At 46.1% G+C, this 23,102-nt stretch overlaps 3 protein-coding genes across 3 annotated transcripts; 1 reads left to right on the forward strand and 2 right to left on the reverse strand.

The window, feature by feature from the left end:
• Window positions 1-11,969: 11,969 nt before the first annotated feature.
• On the reverse strand, window positions 11,970-14,282 carry MYCFIDRAFT_199442 (uncharacterized protein; the record flags this gene model as incomplete). Its single annotated transcript, XM_007932222.1, has 6 exons — window positions 11,970-11,972; window positions 12,222-12,245; window positions 12,352-12,385; window positions 12,764-12,802; window positions 12,856-13,787; window positions 14,202-14,282. The coding sequence occupies 6 exons, from the start codon at window positions 14,280-14,282 to the stop codon at window positions 11,970-11,972; spliced, it is 1,113 nt and encodes a 370-aa protein (XP_007930413.1).
• Window positions 14,283-15,439: 1,157 nt separating this feature from the next.
• Window positions 15,440-15,757, forward strand: MYCFIDRAFT_81249 (uncharacterized protein; the record flags this gene model as incomplete). The annotated part of the gene is made up of 1 exon (XM_007932223.1): window positions 15,440-15,757. One exon carries the CDS (start codon window positions 15,440-15,442, stop codon window positions 15,755-15,757), a length of 318 nt encoding a protein of 105 aa, XP_007930414.1.
• A 2,096-nt stretch (window positions 15,758-17,853) lies between these two features.
• On the reverse strand, window positions 17,854-21,209 carry MYCFIDRAFT_178339 (uncharacterized protein; the record flags this gene model as incomplete). The annotated part of the gene is made up of 18 exons (XM_007932224.1): window positions 17,854-17,945; window positions 17,989-18,022; window positions 18,067-18,145; window positions 18,169-19,403; window positions 19,446-19,476; window positions 19,508-19,537; window positions 19,587-19,693; window positions 19,716-19,892; window positions 19,925-20,032; window positions 20,058-20,065; window positions 20,091-20,117; window positions 20,147-20,206; window positions 20,240-20,341; window positions 20,366-20,521; window positions 20,551-20,612; window positions 20,656-20,725; window positions 20,761-20,978; window positions 21,010-21,209. 18 exons carry the CDS (start codon window positions 21,207-21,209, stop codon window positions 17,854-17,856), a joined length of 2,796 nt encoding a protein of 931 aa, XP_007930415.1.
• Window positions 21,210-23,102: the final 1,893 nt, after the last annotated feature.

Genomic DNA, 23,102 nt, shown 5'->3' on the forward strand with positions numbered 1-23,102 from the left:
GTTAACGCTACCTCTTTACTAGCGCCCCTATAAGACCCTTCTTTAACGCCCCCTTTTATTCCTTTATTCTATTAAGGCCTCGAGGCCTAGGCGATCGGCGAGGACGGCGTCGCGCTTATAACGGCGCGGCCGGCGCGGCTATATTAGTAACAGTATTACGGAGTATGTTACTATTTAAGAAAGGAAGGATACGGCGATACTAGTAATAGTGTTACTAAGTTGTTATTAGTTAAAGAAGGAAATTAGAAGCAAGGTAAAGTTAGCGCTAAGACGGCTAGCGCTACTATTATTAATATTACTTGCTATTGTTATTGCGCCTACGGACACAACCTTACCTATACTACGAGCCTAAGGCACCTTTAATTAAAACTTTAATTAAAACTTTAAGCCGCCTAAAAGATTAAGCGACTAATAGACTAACTAAGGGCAAAACTATAGAGCTAAGCTAGCTAGGGTCGATCTTGCGGATAATAGGTTACTCCTCGATCTTTCTAACTCTTTAAGCGAGGCGAACCTTAACTATTATACTTATAATAGCCTTTACTTATAGAAACTAGACGAACTATGTTTTTTAAAAAGATATAATTAGTTAATACTTAAAGGCTGCTAAACCTAACTAATTTAGGCTAGTAAAACTACGATAGCAAATAATAGCCCTTGTAATAATAAGAACAATCCCTCGGAACGGACAACCCTCGGAAGCGGACATTGCTAGGTCTTTTAAGAGTAGACGCAAAGAACTCGGTACGACATTACTTAGAACGGAGGTAGGGCTATAATACCTCGTACGTCTACCTATTATAGCAGGGAAGACGCGCTCGTATTATAATTAGTCGAAGGCCCTTAATTCTCGTAGTTATATATTACTTTATTGTATATAAGGATAGCGCAGTTAGAGTTAGATAGTATAATAGAAGGTAAGGTTTAATATAGTTATATAATTAGGTAGTTAAGTGTTTAATTTAGCGCGGGCTAAGCAGCTTATTAGACCTACTAAGTTAGTAGTAATAGAGATTGAGACTAGAATAGAGACCGGCTACGAGGGCGCGGCCTTTAGAAGGGAAGCGTATATTAGGACTAAAGAGGTTATACGTAATTAGTATATAACCGGGCTCGAGTAAAGCTAGGGTCTTAATGCCTTAGGTAGGGCTTAGTGTTAGGACCAAAGAGGTTACACGTAATTGGCATGTAACCGGGCTCGAGTAAGGCTAGGGTCTTAATGCCTTAGGCAGGGCTTGGCGCTTAGCAATAGGCTAACTTGCCTGCCTTCCTCCCTTTCCTCCTAGCTCCTTATCGAATACTACCTGTACCTACTACTACCCTATCTACCTACTAATAGACCCTTCTTATATAGTATTCGATCTACCCTTTAAGGGTAGTAGCTAGATAGTTCTTATTTTAAGCTTTTAGCGGTATAGCTACGAATAAGACTAATCTAACTATATTGCGCCCGAAGAACGGGACCTATACGTACTATTCTATCGAAACAACCGTACCAATTATTAAGCAAGGCCTTCTATACGGCCTATTATACTAAGTTAAACATACTAGACCGATATCTACTAATTCCGCTACATCCGTATCTTAGGGGCTAACAATATATTATTAGTGCTACCCCTTATTATAATAGCCGGCTTATTACGAAACAACAATCGCGGCGCCGCTAGCAGCGCTAGCAACGACAATGCTAGTAGCACAGTGCCTACTAAAGTGCCTACTAAAGTACCTACTAGAGCACCTGCTAAAGTGCCTCCTACTAAAGAGCCTGCTACTAGGCCTGCCGAAGAACCTGTAATTCTAGGTAACGACCTAGAGTTGCCTATTAACGACATTCTTAGCAATATTGTTAACCGTCGATATAGCTAACTAGCCTTTAGCCCTTAACTATTAGGGAGACTTCAAGAAGCTACTTAAAATAGGCTTACTGCCCTACGTTAAGAACAATAGCTAAAGGATAATCTCCTCGAGCTCCGTCGCCTTTAGGAAGCCCTAATAGCAAAACTAATAGCGGGACCTTCTTTACTACCTATCTAAAAGAAGGATGCTAAACTTAAGGACTATACCGTATTTAACGGATCTAGTCGAAAGTAGTACAACGACTACATTCGTAACTGTAAACTCAACTAGCGCAACGTACTAAGAGCGCTACTAGACGACTATTCCTTAGTCGTATACGCTATGCAGTACATTAATAGCGACCTAAAGCGTATATAGGATAACTATTTCGATTCCCTCGATAATTAAACCGCTATTTAGTAGCAAACCTATAAAACTATTATGCTAGACACCCTTAGAAACCCTATACTAAGGCAACAATATGCTTAGGACCTATATCTTCGAGCTAAACAAAAGACTAATTAATCGGCTCGTTTATTCGAGGCCTACTTAAAAACCCTTAAAGACGACCTTCCGCCTAAGACTAATTCTATATAGATCTCTAAGATACGCCTAAAACTTAGGTAGGAACTTATCCTCGAATTAGACCGTCGCTGCGTATTCGAACAAGCTAACCTAATACGCATTTAATTTATAGTCGAAGTAGAAACAGCCGAACGAGCTGTCTAGCTCTAATAACGACTAGAATTAAGGATCCGACTAGCTAGTACTAACCGTAGCAACCGTAGTAGCCGCGGAGGAAATCAAGGTTCCTACTATAATAACAATACTAACAATAGGAATAGTAACAATAACCGTAGAAGAGGCCGTAGCCGCCGGCTATATAGAGGAGGCCGCGATAGGGGCCGTAGAAGGGGCTCGTATCCCTATAACGCTAACCGCTCGACTAACAATAGCAGCAATAATAGCTACGGTAACAATCTCCCGACCGGATTAAAGTACTTCAATTATAATAGTACTAGCTATCTACTAGGCTAATGCGACAAACCTAAGGACTAGGCCCGAATTGACCGTGCTTCCGCTAAGTATAGGAAACACCTTTTAGCCGCTAATGCTACCCTAGTCGGCTCTTTTAATTAGTCGAAAAAAGAGTAAGCGCCGCACTAACTGTTAGCCTTGTGCGGCGTAAGACTATCGACATTGTGCTAGCTATAACACGCTCCTACCTTGTATAAGACACGAAGGGCACTATCTATTAAACTAAGGTTATACTAGATCTAGGAAATTTAGTTAGTGCCCTTATTAGCTATCGCCTAGCTAAGCAATTAGACCTTCGACAACTGCCGAAGACTAACCTACTAACCCTTGCTTAGTTTAATAACGCTCGGCACTTAACCTATAGGGCCTACTATGTTCCTATAGCTCTAAAGGACGACCTCGGAAATGAGCGCCTACTAGACTTTACTGCCTACGCAGTAGACATAGACAGCCTCCTATCCGATATTGTTATTAGTAACCCTGTTCTTAAGTACTACGCTATAGCTATAGACCTAGGCCTCTAGAAGTAGCGATTTAGAATCGCTAGAAAAGAGGGTATTAAACACATTAATGTTAGCGAGTGCCCTAATGATATTAGGGTCCTGTTTATTAGCAACCTAATACTAGCCTCCGCCTTAGCTAATCCGACTGCCGATTTGCTCGGTAGTAATAACGATAAACCTGTGCCCCCTAATAATCCTAATTAGCTTACTCGTATACTAGAGCCTATCCGAGAGACCTACATTAATGTGTTTAAACACTACCTAGCATCGACATTGCCTATATTTAAGGAGACGGATTATAAGATTAATATTATAGAGGGTAAGGAGGTTCCTTTTAGCCCCCTCTATAACCTTAGTAAGCGAGAGCTTGCTGTATTGCGTAAGTACCTAGAGGAAAACCTAGCTAATAGTCGAATTCGGTATAGTAACAGCCCTACTAGTGCACCTATCCTGTTCGTACTAAAGAAGGATAGTAGCCTACGCCTATATGTCGACTATCGTAGGCTTAACGCTATTACTATTAAAGACCGCTGTCTACTCCCCCTTATTAATAAGACCCTCGATCGCCTTTCTAGGGCTTACTACTATACTATACTAGACATTAAGGATGCGTACTATCGTATCCGCATTCGTAAGGGTAACGAATAGAAAACAGCCTTCCGTACTCGCTATAGCTATTTCGAATACTTAGTTATACTATTTAGCCTAGCTAATGCCTCTATAACATTCTAGTCCTATATCAATCGAGCCCTTTTAGGCCTATTAGACTATCTCTGTATAGTTTACCTAGATAACATCCTAGTTTATATACATTTACCTAATATTGCAGAACACTAGGCCGTAGTGCGCAAGGTCCTCGACCGCCTACGAGCCTATAGACTATATTGCGGGCCTTCTAAATGTACCTTTGCTACTAAGGAGGTGTCCTTCCTTAGCTTCCTCGTATTAACTAAGGGTGTTAAGGCTGATCCTAATCGGATTAAAACTATTACTAAATAGCCTATTCCTACGTTAATTAAGGAACTATAGTCGTTCCTTAGCTTCGCTAATTTCTACCGTCGCTTTATTAAGGGCTATTTACGGTATATAATGCCTCTAACTAAGCTTACTAAAACTAAGGCTAACCTAACTAGAGAGTTTAAATAGACTAATAGAGCACAAGCCGCTTTTAACGGCCTAAAGCAACGCTTTACTAATGTCCCCTTATTGCACTATTTCGTACTAAGTAAGCAGATCCGAATTAAGACTAACGCTTTATAGTTCGCTGTATCGGCTATTATATTATAGCAATTAGATAATAACTATTACTAGCACCCGATTGCCTTCTTTTTACGAAAGATAATCGATATAGAACGTCGATATAAGACCTACGAGCAAGAGCTCTTAGCAATCGTAGAAGCCTTTAAGCATTAGCGCTACTATCTTAATAGTGCTTAGCACACAATTCAGGTCTATACAGACTATAACAACCTACGTAGTATTACTAAGGTTATAAGGGTTATAGGTCGACAGGCTAGATAGGCCGTCTACCTCGCCGGGTTTGATTTTAATATATTATATCGGCTAGGCGTAAGTAACCCTACTAATAGCCTATCGAGGCGACCTAATTACGATAGCGAGACTTAGTATATTAATTCATTGTTCCTAACCCTATAGCATAAGATTGCTATAGCCTGTATTGTTAATAAGCAAGCGTAGGATAAGCGGACTTCCGGACCCCGCGGCGGCAACAAATACTATAGCGGAGTTGTCGTTCTTCTAGTATACGTTAAGAAGGACGTAGATCGCTCGAGCTATAATAACTCGATTAAGGACATTGCTATCTATAGTAATAGTCTATATAGCGACAGCACTACAGAAGAGGTTGTAGTAGTTCCGGCTACTAGTGCTATTAGATACATATAATACGTACCTCGTTTAATAGCGAGGGTGCTATTAAATGACCTTGCAATTAGGGATAGTTAATCGTTTATAGATAAGCTGTTACGTACTTAGTAGAGGGACGCCTTTACTATTAACCGTATTAATAGGCTTGTAAGTAGGCGAACGACTCGATCTAGTAAGAGTAATTAGTCGATCGACGACAAAGGTTACTTGAAGTTTAAGGGTAGATACTATGTCCCCGCTAAACAATCGATTAGACAAGAGCTTTTAAAGAGGCACTATAATAGTGAGCTCGCTAGTTACTATAGCACAGAGAGGTCGTACGAGTTACTATCGCGCATATACTACTAGCTAAATAGTAAGCGGTATATAAAGGAGTATATATAGACCTATGTAGTATACTAGCGAGTTAAAGCACTAAAGCACTTACTATTTAGCGAGTTGTCTTTACTCCCTATTCTAAAGAAGCCTTTTATAGAGCTTATAATAGACTTTATTATAGGTCTTCCCCCTACTAAGCGAAGAGGAAGTAAAGACGTCTTTAACGCTATATTAGTCGTTATAGACCGATTTACTAAGGGTGCTCGCTACATTCCTACTCGCAAGGATTGGACTGCTATTAATATAGTAGAGGCGCTATAGACTAACATCTTCTACACCTATTAGGGAACCCCTAAGGGGATCGTATCTAATCGTAGATCGACACTAACATCTTACTATTAGAGCGAGATTTGCTTGCAGCTAAGACTGAAGCATCGGCTATTAATAGCCTTCTATCTATAGACTAACGGTTAAATAGAGAGGTAGAATGCTACCCTATAGCAGTACCTGCGCAGTTACATTAATAAGAACCCCGAGGACTAGGTTAACCTCCTACAACTAGCTGAATTCGTATACAATAACAGTGTCCACTTATCTACTAAGGTCTCCCCTTATTTTGCTATAATAGGCTAGAACGCTGCCTTACTATAAGACCTATTTACCTCGCTCGAGGCCGAGCGTAAGGAAAGGGAAGCGCGTTAAGTACCCGAAACACTAGCGGCTATTAAGAGGGTTTAGAAGATGCGAGAAATCTATGCTAAGATAGCCGAGAAGTTAATAAAGGCTTAAGAGTACTAAAAGACCTACTACGACAAGTACTATACGCCGATAACCTTTAAATAAGGCGATATAGTTATACTAAGTACTAAGAACCTCCGTATCCGCAAGCACCTATTACCTAACGGCAAAACAAGGCCTAAGCTCGCACTAAGATACATTAGCCCATTCCGCATTCGAGAAGTTAAGGGCTCCTCCGTATAGGCCTATTAGTTGTAGCTTCCTCCCTATTACACTATCTATAACACCTTCTATATATCCCTCCTTAAGCTATATTACCTACGCAAGGGGGATAAAGCACCTACTAAACACGAAGACATACTAGCGGATAGGGAAGAGCTGTAGTCTATAGAACGTATCCTATAGTACCGGACTAGGAAAGGCAAGAAGGAGTACCTATTAAGATAGCAAGGCTATTTACCTAAATAGGACTTATAGGAAGCTAAAGGTTCCTTTAAGGATATAACCGAGTTGTTAGATAAGTATTAGACTAGCGTAAAGAACAAGAAGAAGGCTAAAAGCTTATAATATTACTATTAAGGCCTAGGATTAATGCTACCCCCGGGGTGCTATTAGCTAACTAATTAGAGGCAAGCAATTGTTAGTAATAAGAGACAATAAGACTACACTACTATAGTGAACGCGTACCGAGTGTTAACAAGCGCGCTACGACGCGTTAATTAGTTACTGCTCTTTTAAAGACTCTACCTCTTGTTCCTTTATCCTACTAAGGCCTCGAGGCCTAGGCAATCGACGAGAATGCGCGCGCGCGCGTACGAATAACGGTGTATTAGAAGATAGCTAGCGCGGCTATATTAGTAATAGTGTTACGGAGTATGTTGCTATTCGAGAAAGGAAGGACACCGCTATATTAGTAACGGTGTTATAGAGTATATTACTATTCGAGAAAGGAAGGATACCGCTATATTAGTAATAGTATTGCCGAGTTGTTATTAGTCGAAGAAGGAAATCGAAAGCAAGGTAAAGTTAGCGCTAAGACGACTAGCGCCGCTATTGTCGACATTACTTACTATTATTACTACGCCTATAGACACAACCTTACCTATACTACGAGCCTAAGGCACCTTAATTAAACTTTGATTAAAACTTTAAGGCTAAGTTAAAACTTTAAGCCGCCTAAAAGATTGAGCGACTAATAGACTAACTAAGGGCAAAACTATAGAGCTAAGCTAGCCGGGGTCGATCTTGCGGACAATAGGTTACTCCTCGATCTATCTAACCCTTTAAGCGAGGCGAACCTCTACTACTATACTTATAATAGCCTTTACTTATAGAAACTAGACGAGCTATGTTTTTTCTAAAAAGATAAGATAAGATTAACAATTAAAGGCTGCTAAACCTAACTAATTAGGGCTAGCGAAACTACGAACAATAATAGCCCTCGTAATAATAAGAATAAACCCTCGGAAGCGGACAACCCTCGGAAGCGGACATAGCTAGGTCTTTTAGAGTAGACGCAAAGAACTCGGTACGATATTACGTAGAACGGGGGCAGTGCTACAATACCCCGTATACCTACCTATTGTAGTAGGGAAGGTGCGCTCGTATTGTAATTAGTCGATAGTCCTTAATTCTTATAGTTATATATCACTTTATTATATATAGGGATAGCGCAGTTAGAGTTAGACATTGTGCTATATTAGAGGTAAGGTTTGATATAGTTATATAATCGGTAGTTGTACGTTTAATTCAGCGCGGACTAAGCGGCTTATTAGACCTACTAAGTTAGCGGCAATAGAGGTTAAGACTAGGACAAAGACCGGCTACGAGGGCGCGGCCTTTAGAAGGGAAGCGTATATTAGGACCAAAGAGGTTATACGTAATTAGCATATAACCGGGCTCGAGTAAAGCTAGGGTCTTAATGCCTTAGGCAGGGCTTAGCGCTTAGCAATAGGCTAACTTGCCTACCTTCCTCCCTCTCCTCCTAGCTCCTTATCGAATACTACCTGTACCTACTACTACCCTATCTACCTACTAACAGACCCTTCTTACACTTAGCGCTTAGCAATAGGCTAACTTGCCTACCTTCCTCCCTCTCCTCCTAGCTCCTTATCGAATACTACCTATACCTACTACTACCCTATCTACCTACTAACATAACCCTTCTTATAATACCTAAATAAAATTTTTTCTATCTTAAATTATATTCTCTAGTGTTTCTAGTAAACCCTAAATATTTTATAAACAAAAGCTCCTAAGTTAGTAAAGAAACTTAGAAAGTTAGTAAAAATCCCTAAAGTCTATAAATTAACTACCGTTACTCCGCGGAAAAGCTCTAGGCTACCGCGTTATTTCCTCCGTTTCCCTTTTTTCTCCTAGTCTCCTAAAGGTCCGTCGTTCTCCTCGATTTGTCTATATCTCGCTTCGAAGTCGTTAAGTGCTAAGGTATCCGCGATATAGTCTAGGGGTTCCTACGTAGGTTTATAGTACCCGCTCTATTTTACGAGCGCTTCTCGTCCCTAGCTCTACTTCCTTTTCCGAGTATATAAAATTTCTTCGACCTACTATTCTTTATATATCTCGAATAAAATAGAGTCCGGCTATTCGTCGTCGATTACCTACCCTAGTAGGGGGTCTCTACTCGCAAGTCTTAGAAGGTCGGTATAGAATACTAGGTAAATATTACTAGGTATTTCCGAGAGTTATACTAAGATAGGCGATAATACCTCTTCGACCGTATACTTAGGCTAAGACTACGTTAACCTTAGTTAACTATCGGGCCTCCGTTAGGTTCCTTATAGTATTCGGGATTAGTAGGAGGGGGTATCGGTCTTGCTTCGTAAGGGTATTAAGCGCCCTATAGTCGGAGTAGAACCGTAGTCCTCCCCTAGGTTTCTTAATAAATAGTATAGGCGCCGCCGCTTCGGAGTTCGTAGATCTTATAAACCCCTTCTTTAAGAGCTCGTCTAGCGACTTTTATAAGACTAAGAGTTCTTATTTCGATATACTATAGAGCGGGCCCTAAGGGAGTTAAGGCTAGGATCCGTCTAGTTTCTTCTAGAGTTCTATCGTATAGTCGATACTAGGACGATAGGGCGCTAACTTATCGGCTTCCTTTTAATAAAATAGCGCGGCTATATCGCGAACCTCCGGGGGTAATTTCTTCTTTAGCTCCTCGATCGTCGGGTATTCCTTCGTCTTTAGAGCCTTTTTAATATTCTCGGCAATTATCGTAATAAGTAGGCTTCTTATAGCGTTAATCGTAGCGATATTCCCGTTCGTATCGACCTTGCGGTAATAGCGCCCTTCTTTAATCTAATACCGAGCCCTCCTATAGTAGTACCGTCGTTTCTCGGGCGTAGTCCTAACCTTGTTATATACCTTCTATAGGTTCCCTAGAATAAGAGGGAAAGCTAATCCCGGTACGACGTAAGCGTATACCGTTTATTAGAATCTGTTAATTTCTATCCGGAAGGCGACGACTCCTATAATTTTCGCGTCTTATATCGTAGATAACGCTCCTTTTACTTCTCGGGACTTACGGCTAATATAGCTAAGTCCGAGGCCTTTAGCTAGGCCCGTATTAATTGTAGCGTAATACTAGTATCCTTCGTTAATAAGAGTAGAAGTTCCGACGTTATTTTCGAAGACTATATCGGTATATATAAGATTCCCGTTTATATCCTTTTTAACTTCTTCTTATTTCTTTACCCGTACTCTATCTACTCCCGACTCCTAACTACGAGCAAGAGTTACTCTTTTCCCGAGTCGGAACTACTTAAGTCCGACTATTCTTCCGTATTCTCTAGAATAGGTTATACGGAGGCAATACTAATCTTAGTAGACTAAGCTAGCGGAGCGTACGGGCAATCTCGAATACGGTATCCGCTCGCTCTATAGCGGAAGTAGAGTCTTTTCTCCTTACGCTTCTCTCTTTCTATAGAGTCGACCTATTTAGCCCTAGGTTTCTCTACTATCGATTATTAGCCTTTACGGTTCTTTCTACGGGAAGCGTTAGTTTAAGCAAGGTTTATAACTACGTCTCTATTAGAGTCGACCTTCGGGTTCGCCGCGGGAGCCGTATAGAGGGGGATAACTACCGTAGGACTCGCGGCTTCTTTCTTCCTTTCTTACTAGCGTTTCGTAGCCTATTTAAACTAATCTATCGACTCGAGGTTCGTTATAATCCGCTCGACCTCTTCTATATAGAGGTAGTAATCCTTAATTTTTAGTATAGCGGTAGTATAGGTCTTAGCCGCGTTCGAGAAGGTATTCTTTAAATATCTAATTTTCGTATCGTCGGTCTAATAGTCTCTACCTACGCTTAGTAGGAGGCCGTCGAATTCTAGCTAGTAGTCGTACTAAGGTTATCCCTAGGAGTACCTTAGGGCTTAGAGTTGCTCTAGCGCCTTTATAGCTTCGTTACTATCCGCGAAGACGTCCTCGAGTTACTAGAAGAAAGCTTCGGGATCCTTTCCTTTCGTAAGGCTTCCTCTTTCCTAGAAGTAGCGTATCCTAGCGTATTCCTTTACTAGTAGGGTATCGTATACGGTATTCTAGTAGTAATCTTCGGAGAGCTTCGGTTTTAGCCTAGAACGAACTCGGTACAAACTTCTTAGTCGTAGTAGGTAGTCCTAGAACGACTTAGCTTTCCTATCCTACGATAGTAGCTTCTACTCGCGGGACGCCGTTACGTTTTAGCTAGTAGCCGAGAGAGTTTCTAGTAGTCCTTTTAGGATCTCGTTCGTAGACTAGTCTCGTACTAAACTAGCTTCGGGAGGCCTAGGCTAGCGAGACGCTTCCGCGTATTAGAGCGCAGAGCGAGTAGCTTATAGCTAGGCTTCTATCGTCTATTATCTAGTATAGAGACTCTCGAAGGTACGATAAATCTCGTCCCTAGACCCTAGTTATCTCTAGTACGGTAGAGGCAGCGTTCCCCTAGCTATCTTACTCGGGTTCCTAATAAACCTTAGCGTTTCTTATATTAAAGATCGAACCTAATATTACGGATAAGCAACGCGTACGTAGATACTAGATATAAGACTTAATAGGTTCGATAAAGAGCTAAGTCTATCTACGTAAATCTGAATAGTTTTGTACGGTACGCTAAGCGCTAAGTAGTAGGTTAGAGTCGCGTAGGCCGAATGCCTAAGGCTAGCGCTTTCTACCTAGGGCGTAGCCCTTTATACTATCGTTTATACCGAAGTTACCGAAATAGAAGGGAGGATATTCTACTAGTATATAGTTAGTCGTCTACTTAAACCGTACCGTACCTTACTTATATATATATATATAGCAATATCTACATTCTAGTATAGAATTTTCTATATAGTATCTCGTATAACTTGAAATTAGTAAATAACGCTATAAGTTAGCTAGTATTTTAAAATAAAAATTAAAAAAAACAAAAAATTAATAAACCCCCGGTAGTAATATATATATATATATATATATAGTAAGAATTTCTATTAGAAAGCTACGAACGAGAAGAAAGAAAGAAGAAAAAAATTTTATTACTAGAATCTAGATTAGGTACCTAGTAGTACTAGTAGAGTTTACTAGTACTATTTTAATTCCGCGAAAGAGGAAGAAAAAAAAAACTAAAGTAAGAAAATAAAAAATATTATATAGTAATTTTTTTTAGTAGATTTACTATATAAGGATAGGAGGTAGGATAGGAGGTATATGAATTTTGTTAGGTAGGTAGGTAGGTATATATATCTCTATCTATACAAAAAGTTAAAACGTTGTTATAGAAAAAATCTATTTTCTAAAATTCTGCCCTAAGATCTTAAATTCTAAAATGCAAATTCTCCTAAATTAAACCTTTACTCTTCCTCTTCCTCTCTTCTCCCTTCTTTCTCCTTTATCTCAAAAGTTTTGGGGGAAAAAAACACACACCGTCGCAGCACTGATTGCCGCCGGCTATATAACATCCATACATCATTATATCATCATATATCAATCATCCACATGTGCTTTTCTTTTCCTTTTCCATAAATCGTCATTGATATCACCTACAACATCATACCTTCCGACTTGTCTCACATTCCTGAATGCCTGCGCTGCATGCTTCATTAGTAATTACGTTCTTCCTCCTTACAGCGATCTCTGCATGCTGCTCAGTGGTAATGTCTGTACTGGGCTGTGAGTCGACTCATGCCGTGGGGCTGTATGCGAAGTTGTTGCTCGTGCCTGATGTGCTTCGTGACATGCTGTGAGCACCTGAGTAGGAAGTGCTGCGCGACATAGAAGCGCCAAGGCCGGAGTCGGAGCCAAGATGGTCGGAACGTATATGTCGCTTTAGATTATCCGATCGAGAGTATTTTTTCGGGCAATATGGGCAGAAGTGTTCGGTGTCGAGACCTAGATGTACTTTGTCGACGTGTCGGCCAAGGTCTTTTGGAAACACGAAAGCCTGGTTACAGCCAGGCCTCTCGCACCGATGCGGACGCTCCGTGTGTACATTCCTGATATGGCGTCTACGAGGTCTGTCAGCATTGTTTATGCGATTGAAAAGGTGAGTAAGACTTACTTCAGGGCGTCTGGAGACTTGAAAGTATGGCGGCATATATTACAAGCATGCGGGAGGCTAGGGTCGTAGCGTGCGTCCCCAGTCCTGCGAGTAGAGGCGAAGGACGCCTCTGACAGGGTTCCGGGCGAGGTAGGTGTGCTTGGGTATGGCCCTGGCACAAGCGATGACGGGTTTCTCTGACTGCCACGCTCAGTTCTTTGCACAAACGCTCCTATGTCTCTCGGGTTGGGAACTCTTTCCGGCTGCAAAGCGGCATCCATCATGCCTGCTGGCACTTGCGGCAACGATCCAGTGAGCGATACGCGATGAGGAGAAGCCTGAGGTGGAGCCATCGATCGTGGAATAGCGCATGACTGAGACGCTTGAGTGCGCGGCGGCGAAGAAGCGGTGTTCGGCGAGGCTCGCTTTGCGGTCGACTGCGCAGAACGCATCGACGACGGCAGATAGGCCTGCTGTGGTGTCGCCCGAAGTCGAGCATTCCCCTTGCCCTGCGGTGTTCCATGTGTCCGACTGACCTGCTGAGCAGGCTGCTGAACGACCTGGGCATAGCTTCGACTTGTGTCCTGCGGCATCGAGCTTGACGCAATCCAATCTGCGACTTCTTGAAATTCTTGACCTCGTCCAGAAGCACCTGCTTGTGCTTGAGTCTGTGCCTGTACGACGTGGCTTGTCGCTCGATGGTTGGTAGGTGGATGAGTCATGAACATAGGCGATGGGCTTCGAACGACTTGTGCGTATGTGCGGCTGGGCGAGAAGGACGAGTGAGAGCTGTGGGAGTTCACGAGGGCGTTGAATGCCTGTCCTCTGATCTCTGCTGGGCTCGTGCGAGGTGCAAGCTCAGTGTTGACGACGGGTCCTATGACATCGCAGTACGTGCAAAGTTCGAAGAGCATTCTTGCGTCGGAGCAGTCAGGTCGATGACGGTTCATGTTCTGAGATGTGTTAGATTCGATCCAGCATTGGAAAGATTTCGGATGCAATGCGAACCTCGATCATGTCATTTGCTTCCAGCTCTGGAAGGCCTGAGCCGATATGGATAAGAGCTGTCATGGCTACAGCGAGGTGTAATGTGTCTCTAAGAGAATGAGACGAGGTTCAACGACAAGCATATATATCCAAGAGGTCGCGTCGCGGCCGCCGCCCTCTCGCTAACAGGAGCTCCAGGCCTGCCCAAGCTATTGGCGGTGCGCGGCCGAGCGAACAGAGGGCGCCGCCAGTTGTTGGATGGCAGCCAGCATACGACTTCCAGAAGAGTGTCGTGTGTGCAAGCAGACAAGATGGACAATTGAAGATTGCGACAAACGACTGCGCACTGCTCAGTGCAGTGATGACCGCTGCGGACTAACGCGGAGGCCGCCTTCGCGTGCAGCATTGGAGCGAGCGTGATGCCGACTGTAGCCGGGACCAGAGCGACTCGCCCAGTGCATCTTTGCACGCTGGACCAAGTCGACTTGGAGATGTTGACAAGCTGCGCCCTCTGGACTCCGGTGAAGGCAGAGAGGAGAGCTTGCTGCGAGGTGTACGGTAAGGTGAAGGGGTCGCCGGCGCTTCGCAACCTACCTGACGTGGCCCGAGCCCTCCCCCGGACCCCCGCCCTTGCTGTTCGAGAAGGGCGCTAGAACATCTCACCTGACGCTACGGAACGACGTCGGGGGACATGCATCAAAACCTCATCCGGTGGCTGTGCTCTTCTCCTTCTCCTGCAACAATGGGTTGAAAAATGGCGCAACGCAACTTCGATGACTGGACAGGAAAACTCACTCGTTTTATCGGATCATCGGTGTGGCGCCCAGCAAACTGGACTTCTGAAAAGCGATGCGCGCTACAGAAGGCGACGAGAAGCTCTTCAGGGCGAAAGACGGTGATGGCAGCATGGCACGGGATCATTAGAATAATGGGGCAGCGCCAATCTGCGTGCTTGCTCTGGCCCTGGTTGGGCAAGTCAAGACAACAATATCTGACTCAACGGTGCTGCAATTCTGTATCGTTCCCCGCATCGAAGCGCTCTCGTGTGTCTGTCATACAAATGGGTATCTCCAGTTTGCGCCGTATGCCTCCGAATAACCCGTCCCAGAAACGCCAGGAATCTGCAGCAGAAGATCGTATATAACCACCATGCACCTATATGAAAGCGCACAACCTTTCTTTTGCTATGCCGCAATGAAGTCGTGAAATGAGAAGCTGCCATATCTTCCTCGCTGTCGGCGGGGGTTTTGTTTGTTCGTAAATGAGAATCATGTTGTTCGTGATATTTTCGAGGATCAAGACTGATTCAAATCATTGCGAGATCGACACTCATGAGGCGAATCAATTCGATCGATGATGCTGGGTGTGGACATGTCGATCGAGATGATCCTGTCTCCCAAAGCCTTTGGTGTTATATTTGCACCCGTGGAATGGGCAGTAGAACTTCGGTCGATTCGGGTCGTGTCGGGGCAAATGGCGCATCAAGTCCTTTCTGTATTGAAAGCGCTTATTGCACATTTGACAAACGTGGTTTCGACTGAGATATGGTTGATGAGAACGCAGATGATGCGTCAGATCACCTTGCGTGGTGAATGCTGCGTTGCAATAATGACAATACATGTCTCCAAACAACATTGGTGTCCTTGCCCGACGAGGCGACCTTGAAGATGAGCCTGCAGAGGAGGCCGATGAAGGCGAGCGATGCAAAGGCGACCAGTCCGGAGGCGCGAGACGATTCGTGTCTACTTTGAGTGTAGGCATGGACGTCCGCTGCCCGATAGTGGGCGCACGACCAATCCATCCTAGCATGCTCCCAGTGGAATGTTCTTCATTGAGGCCTGCTGGGAAGTTTGGATTGTGGATGTTTTCGGAGTTGATGTGCATCGGATCGCTCGTAGACAACATGTCAGGCATGGCGTGGAAGGACGTCGAGTGAGGCAGCGAAACTGATTGCAGCATCTGAGGCTGTTGGGGTGGAGCGCTGAGCTCTGGAAAGAACTGTTCTAGATTGCGGTCCATAGATGGCTCAGGTTGATGATCGATTGGCATAGGCTGGGAAGGATACTGCGCAGTAGACATAAGAGGCGCGTCTGAGTACCCTGAGTATTGTGATGAAGGAATTTGTTGACTTGACGTCTGTAGCCTCAAGCTACGTTCAATGCGATGTGCCATTTTCGAGAACAAGGATTGCCGCGAGTCAATTCTGCTGTCTTGAAAGCTGTTTGGGATGGCGCCCCGTTCGTAGACCATCGGTGTGACAATGGACGTCTCGTTTGTGACTGGCTGAGCTGTCGAGGATATAGACTGGTCCTGAAAGCCAACATACGGGGCGTCAAAAAGCGAAGAATGACCGTCCATACTAGATGCTTGACGTGGGTGTGATCGAGGTTGCTGAAGAGACTGCTGTCGCGAGCACAAAGGCGGACGAGGGGATAGCGATCCACGATTCGTTCCAGTCATTGGCGACGAGGTCTTGAAATGCGTGTCAGCACAGATTGAAGCACCAATTGCGCCCTTAAGACCTACCATCTGTGCGAAATGCGCCTGCGCTACGGCAGCATTGAAGTGACTTCCCATGTTGGCAAGCCAGGAGAATTCCATGTGCTCCAAGTCTTCGGTTCCATGAGGGTGAGCGCTTGCAAGGACCACCAGCGTGACAAGAATAATAAGGACGGTTATTGAGCGAATGTTGGAACAGCTCATGGATGGGTAAGGCGTCGATGAGTGTCCAGCCCAGCGGAGGCAATGAGGTGAAAGCCACAGGGAATAAGAGACATAGACTCAAGACGATCGCTTACCTTTTATTCGAAGCAGATAGCGTGCTGTGAGGCCCGTACATTGTTACGTGTGTGTGGGTGCTGGTCTGCAGCAGGGCAGGGCCTTGACATGTGAGGCGCAGGGTGCTCTTCGGCGGACTGATGGCGCAGCACTGCCTGATGAGGAGCCTGACAATGCGGCACCAACCATGCATGCCATAGCTTTCGTCTGTATCGGGGAGTTTGATGCTTCGCAAGCACCATTATGCAAGCTAGAGAGCCGCGCGATGACTTTCCGGCGCGTTGTTGAGATTGTAGATGGGAAAGTGAAGTGGCATCGGCAAAAAAGCAGAGTCGATTCGAAGCAGTGGATGGATACAAGCGAGCCAATCATTCCCTTGCTGACAGAGCCAGGATCCCCACAATGCTTGTACAGTACTGGCGGCGCTGGGCTGGTCCGTGTGTACCTGGCGGCTCGGCTTCTCTCTTACTTATCGTTACAACACCACTTCCACTTCCACTTTCTACCCTGCAACACTCAACACCACTGTATATCGCATTCTCCAAGCGCTGCTCGAATTTGTCGACAATGACGGGGAGCTGCCACCGGCGTCATGCAGCCCTGTGCCACTACCAATAGTTCTAATCACTTCCTTGGCGAGCAAAATCGTGGCTAGGGTTGTGGTCTTGACTTCCCAGCATCATCATTGCGCGATCACAAGCCTGACGTCGGACTTCCACACCTATCATCATGCCGAAAGGACGACCGCCAGGCACAGAATACGAATGACTGGCTGCGCTTGTGTGTCTAGTGCGGCTGGGAAGGCTGTGCTTGCAGCCGGGGAACTACAGCTCTCTGCACAGTAATAAAGCGTGATTTTTTCCAACGAACGGCAGCAGCAAGGATGTGATGCAGCACAACTATCGTTTGTGGCTTGAAGCTCTTACATTTCTAGTGTTATGTATTCTGTGCCGTTCAGAAGTGGCTTCTGCTTGTGGCTGCCAATTTGGATACAGTTCTCACAAGGACGGGCATTCCCTTCGAACATCGCTTGCGAGGAATGCCCGCTCCAAGGAATGATCGTCAGGCACGCAATACAACTGCCCGAGTCGAACTTACTTCTATGCCTGGCACAAAGAGCGAATCGACAGATAGAGGAATAGGGATGTTGAAGATAACTTGATTGCGCGCAAGTTTCCGCCGCTCTCATAAGCATTCTCGATAGCAGTGCTCGACATGCTGACATAGACACGATAGCAGCCAGGAGACACGGAGTCAATGTGAAAGGTCAAAGCTTGATAGAATGACGATGGTCATAGCAAAGGCGGCATTGGATATTCTACATCTACATCTAGGATCCTTGAGCACTGCGCCTTCCATCCTCTATAACGCCCCGAGCAATACTAAGACTCATCTTATTGATGCGAAAGCTTTTCCCGATTTTCTTGGTCCTGTTCTTCCATGTCTACTAACGCCCCCCGCTTGAACGCAGGAAAATGCTATAATCCACAAATGATGCTCGCTGGCTGATGTACGGTCTGGAACATGATCTAAGCTGGCGTGTTTCCTCTAGTGCTGTTGCGTGCGGACTGGATGCCGTGGACTTTGTTGAGGTGTCTGTCCAAGTGGTCCTGGCGATGGAAACCTCTCGTATGGTATTTACAGTGTAGAATGGTGCACATCAAGTGGCGGTCGCGCGGGTTGTGAATCTTGGTGTGGCGCTTCAAGTCTTTGGGGAAGTGGAAACCTTTCCCGCACACTCCGCAAGCGTGGTCTCGATTCCCATGGTATCGCTCATGATGGTCCCTATCTGCTTTCGTGGCGAAGGTTTTGGGACAGTCGTCCTGTGTGCATGTGAAGGAGGCTTGACTTGCGGAGCGCTTCTTTCTAGGCTGTGCGACTTCAGCCGAATGAAGATGATCTCGAGAGGGAATCGTCCCCATAGCGTTGGGAATATATGGCCCATCTTGCACCCAGCCCTGCATGTTGTGCACAGCAGCGATGCCTGCCTCGGCACCATTGAAGTTCAAGGCAGGAGCTGTGGCCTCCACACTGAGAATAGAATATCTTGGGTCGGCATTCTGATGTTGTGAAGCTTGCTGCGATTCCGGTGTCGGCGAGTCAAAAGCTGTATAATATGGTTGGCGTCGATTTTGTGCAGACGCCGCTGATGTTGGCGTGAGATATCCGTCATATAGGTCCCTCTCCAAGCGGCCCATGTTGGCGTTGCGACTTTCTTGGTCATGGTGGTGAGGCTGACGTTGCAAATTGCCTTGCCAGTCCATCCCAGGTTCAAAGGTAAATGCCTCTGCGTTCAGTCTGTGCTGTGAAGGCTGAGACATTGGCGGTGTGGGCAGCATAGTAGTATTGAGGCGGCCGAGGCGGCGTGTCGGCGTTTGAGTCTGAATGGCATCGTATTGTTGGTGGTGCAGAATAGGCTGGTGTGTATGCGCGGTCGGGCTTGCGTATGGACCGGTCGACAAGAAGTCATTCTCTGCATTTTCAACCTCGTTTTGTATTCGTACATTGGAGGCGTCATCAAGCTCGAATGGTGCGTCTTCCATGCCCTCATCTCTTCTCAGCGCAGCGCCATGCCCGAATGTTGTTGGATCTAGAAGAGCCGGATCGATGTAGTCTGTGCTCCCTCCCCAGGTCTCTGAGCTGCTTGCAATAATGTCGATATTCATGTTGTTGGGCCAGATGACATGCTGCTGGTCTTCGTCTTGATTTGTGTGGTCCAGCATCATTGCGTCGGAGTTGGCGTTGAGAGCGTCCATAATGGTGGTGTTGGATTGGTCCATGCCACCAGGTGGCGCAATGCGTAGCTAGTGATAAGATGTAAGGTTCTGTTGGTTCAGGCCTACCACGAAAGTAAATGATGAAGAAAAACGAAGTAGCCTGAGGCTTGTGTCGTCCTAAGGAAAAGTACAGTAGATCCAGGCCAGGAACAGGACTCGATCTTCAGAGGTAATATAATGAGACAAGCAGGAAAGAACGGAAGTACTCACGTTACGTCCGTGACATACTGACTGAAGAACTTACTGCGGCGAGCCTTGTTCGCATCGTCATGCTGGCGGCGTGCAGAGCTCTGGTGGGCGGAGCAGAGGCAGAGGGACTTTCGTGCACATTAGCACCACCCTCTCGCGAGAAAGTGTGGCAAAGAATAGAATCTTTCTGTTGATCTGGAGAGCCATGTGCATGCGAGTGTGGTCAGAGCAGAAGCGATAGAATGCTGATGAATGCTTGATAATAATGCTGATGGTTGTGATGTGGTGGGAGGAGGATGTTTCGCGAGCCGCCAACAGTAGTGAGAGCTCAACAGGAACAAGATCAGCGAGCGGGGAACGTGCCGTCCGCCGCTGAGATGGACCGTGCCCGTCCCCGTCCCCGTCCCCGTCCCCGTGAGCTTGTCGTTTGCCAAGAGTCCGCTGTGTGTCCTCCGTTTCTCTTTCCCCTTTTCTTGCACATGAATTGTCCACGCTCTTTTCTCATTGACCTGTTCGCAGTCGCACTTGCAGTCGCTTCACCTGGTCCTTCAGCTCAGCGCCATCTTACGTCTGCCATACACCCATTGCTATTCGAAGGAGGAGGCTGGCTAAGTCCAGTATTGCAAGTTGAGCCGCAGCAGCTCTGACAACCGAAGCTCTCCCGATCCGGACACAGTGCTTGGCGAGCGGGCGGCCTCGTTGGACGGGTTGAGCTCCTCTGACAGATGGCTGTCGCGTGAGGGTGGTCAGCTCTCGACGCCTGAAACGTTGCGAGGCTCGTCGCTTTTGCATTCATCCACTGCCAGAAGGCTCTGCGTTGAGATAAGTCGAACGTTGGGCAGCTGCCAGCCTGTCAGTCGTGGCAGTATTGGAAGATCCGCTCAAACGAGAGCAAACGATGGACTGACGTGACTGGCCCTGTCTCGGAATCTTTTGGTCTCCTGGCAGTCTCCTGGCTTGGGGATGCTATGATCTGTTATCCTACCATCGTGCTCCCGGCCATACAGTCTATCTGCCGTACAGCTAGAGCGATCCCAGTCGGCAGCCCTCTAGCGTTTTCTGGGAATTAGAGAGGCCGATATTTCCGGACGTAGAACTCAGAAGCGCTGTTCCAGCCTCAACTTGGGACTCGTCGTGGCATCGGCGTCGGTGAGCTCCAGCTGTACGAACACGAAAATTCGATAGACTGGCTGACTGCTCAATTGATCCGAGGGGTTTTGCTGGTTCTGAGATTGTGAAATGGTTTCTGGCATATTTACCAACCGCGGCGATGTGTGCGAGGAGGTACATTGGTCGCAATTGACGTCCATTCTAGTCCCTGATCTGTTAAGGTGGAAGGAGAGTACATGTAGATGAGAAGATAAATGTTGCGTGTTGAGGTATTCGGATTCGTGGTCGATGGCTCGGTTCCACCTGATGCGAAAAATTGCGGCGATATCGACACATCCAGATCACAGGATTGTAAGACCCATGAGCCCAACGAAACTGAGTAGAAGACTGTGGACTGATGCAGGAATGGAAGAGACTTGTGTTCTCGGGCAGACGTACGCGCAGACGAGCCAGAATACGTGTCAGCTTGCTGCACTGCCACGAAGTCGTCTTAGTGGTATGATGACCAATGAACGCTGCCGACCTCGCTTGCATGTTGGGTGTAAGCTATTACCCTAGACTGACCTTGAAGGAGCAATAGGAAAGAAGGGCTCAATGATGATGCGTCTTATTACTTACCTGAATAGACGTCGAAACATCACAATGACAGGTCATGAGCTCAAGCCGTATCCCATCGCCAATGAAGACAAGACACGAATTTTAGAAAACGATCATCACTATGGCCACTATGATATCCAAGACAACGACCTTTTTGAACCTTGCCCACCCAATCCTTCACTTTCGGAAGAGAAGCAACCTTTGACACTCCGAGCTATTCTGGCAGGCTGGGCGCTAGGAGCTGGAGTCGTATCTCGGTATCAGCGTCGACTTACACCATTCCGTATCTCGTCATGTTTATTCACCATCACAGGTCTCAAGACTGGCTTCACTAATGATGCCGGCACTGTTCTCACAACTCAAGCATGTTCCATTGATCGGCCGAGTCTTCTGACCGAAAGAGCACTGTATCATACAATCTGTCCCCAATCCAACAGCAGGGCTCAGTATCATCTTCACAGCAGCTATTCCTGCGATGTTTTAGGTCCTCTGGGTGCCTCGTCCCATCGTCTTGATGCATTGAAGCAGCAATCTCGAGCCTGATTAAGTCGGCTTTGGCGTGATCTTGCTTGTCGTCCAGCTTCTTCCATTGTTATCCGCATGCTTTTCCGATGAGCGAAAGCAAAATGTGTATCACTGGTGTTGTTCCATTGGCTCTATGAATGCCGAGGCGGGGCTAGGATTGCCCTTGTCCGAGACTTCGAATCGTCATCGCTGCAACTGCGTGAGTAAAATTCAATTTTTTGTTATCATTTTCTTCCACGCGCTGACCGCAGGTGTTCTACGGACGCGACTTGACGCCTCCCTGCTCAAATAACATCTCTCGCACCCCGATGGCGCGCATCTTGGCCAGTGGCTGCGATACCGCGTCACCAGAATCCTCCACCTGGTACTCAGGAGTAGATGCCGCGATGCACGCAGGATAGCCGTTGAGCGAACATGGAAACACGACTTAAGTGCCACCGTAACGCACTCATTCAGATGACCGAGACGTTCAGCGGGGCTCTCGCCTTTCCGTCACTGCCATCAGCCTCCAGGCGAGCACAGAACTGGTGTTACCGCTCACTCTCCGAATGCATCCTTCACGACGAGTTCTGCGAAGCGACCACGCATAGGACGAGACACGTTTGGCTAGAGCCTTCTATGAAAAGTGTCAGCCCGGCTATAGCCAACATCGTCGTATGGCGCATATCGAAGCCTTGCATTCCAAGCTGCCTGACGAAGTGCTGGCTTGATGGCGAGGCATACATTGTGATTTTCTCAAAGATCGCATGGTTGCTCTTCCATTGACACTGGTTAGTTCAGGCACTCGTGCTACATCAATCTGGCTGATATACAACCTCTGCTGATTCATGATTGTGCAGGGCTGGAATCGGACTGAATTACGATCGCCACCGGACGTCAGATCTGCCTGAGTATGCCGAGACCTGACACCACGTTCGCGAGCATTCTCGAGCCCTGTGTGCAAGTGTGGACCTGACAATCAGTGCTCTTGCGTCAGCTACATGGCAATAGCTTGCGCGGCAATTTCCAGCCGAACGACTTGGCTGGACAGGAGGAGGCTGGCAGGAGGTGTCGTGCCGCATGTTTTATCGGACAGTCGACGTATGAAGGCATGTGGTCTCATCACAACCTAGTTTTGCAGACAGCTCAAGATCGACCGGAAGAGTTCCCCCCGCACATTGCGCGAAGAAGATGAGGCGATCGAGGGCTTCATCAAACCCTTCGGCTGCCCGTGACTGGCGTCATTCTTGTTGATGAATGGAAGTGTGCGCTGGTCGAATTGTGGCCGCCGGAATCACCAAAAGACCTACAGTATTTGATGCTCAT

This window comes from Pseudocercospora fijiensis (genome assembly GCF_000340215.1).
Source record: "Pseudocercospora fijiensis CIRAD86 unplaced genomic scaffold MYCFIscaffold_8, whole genome shotgun sequence".
Lineage (NCBI taxonomy): Eukaryota > Fungi > Ascomycota > Dothideomycetes > Mycosphaerellales > Mycosphaerellaceae > Pseudocercospora > Pseudocercospora fijiensis.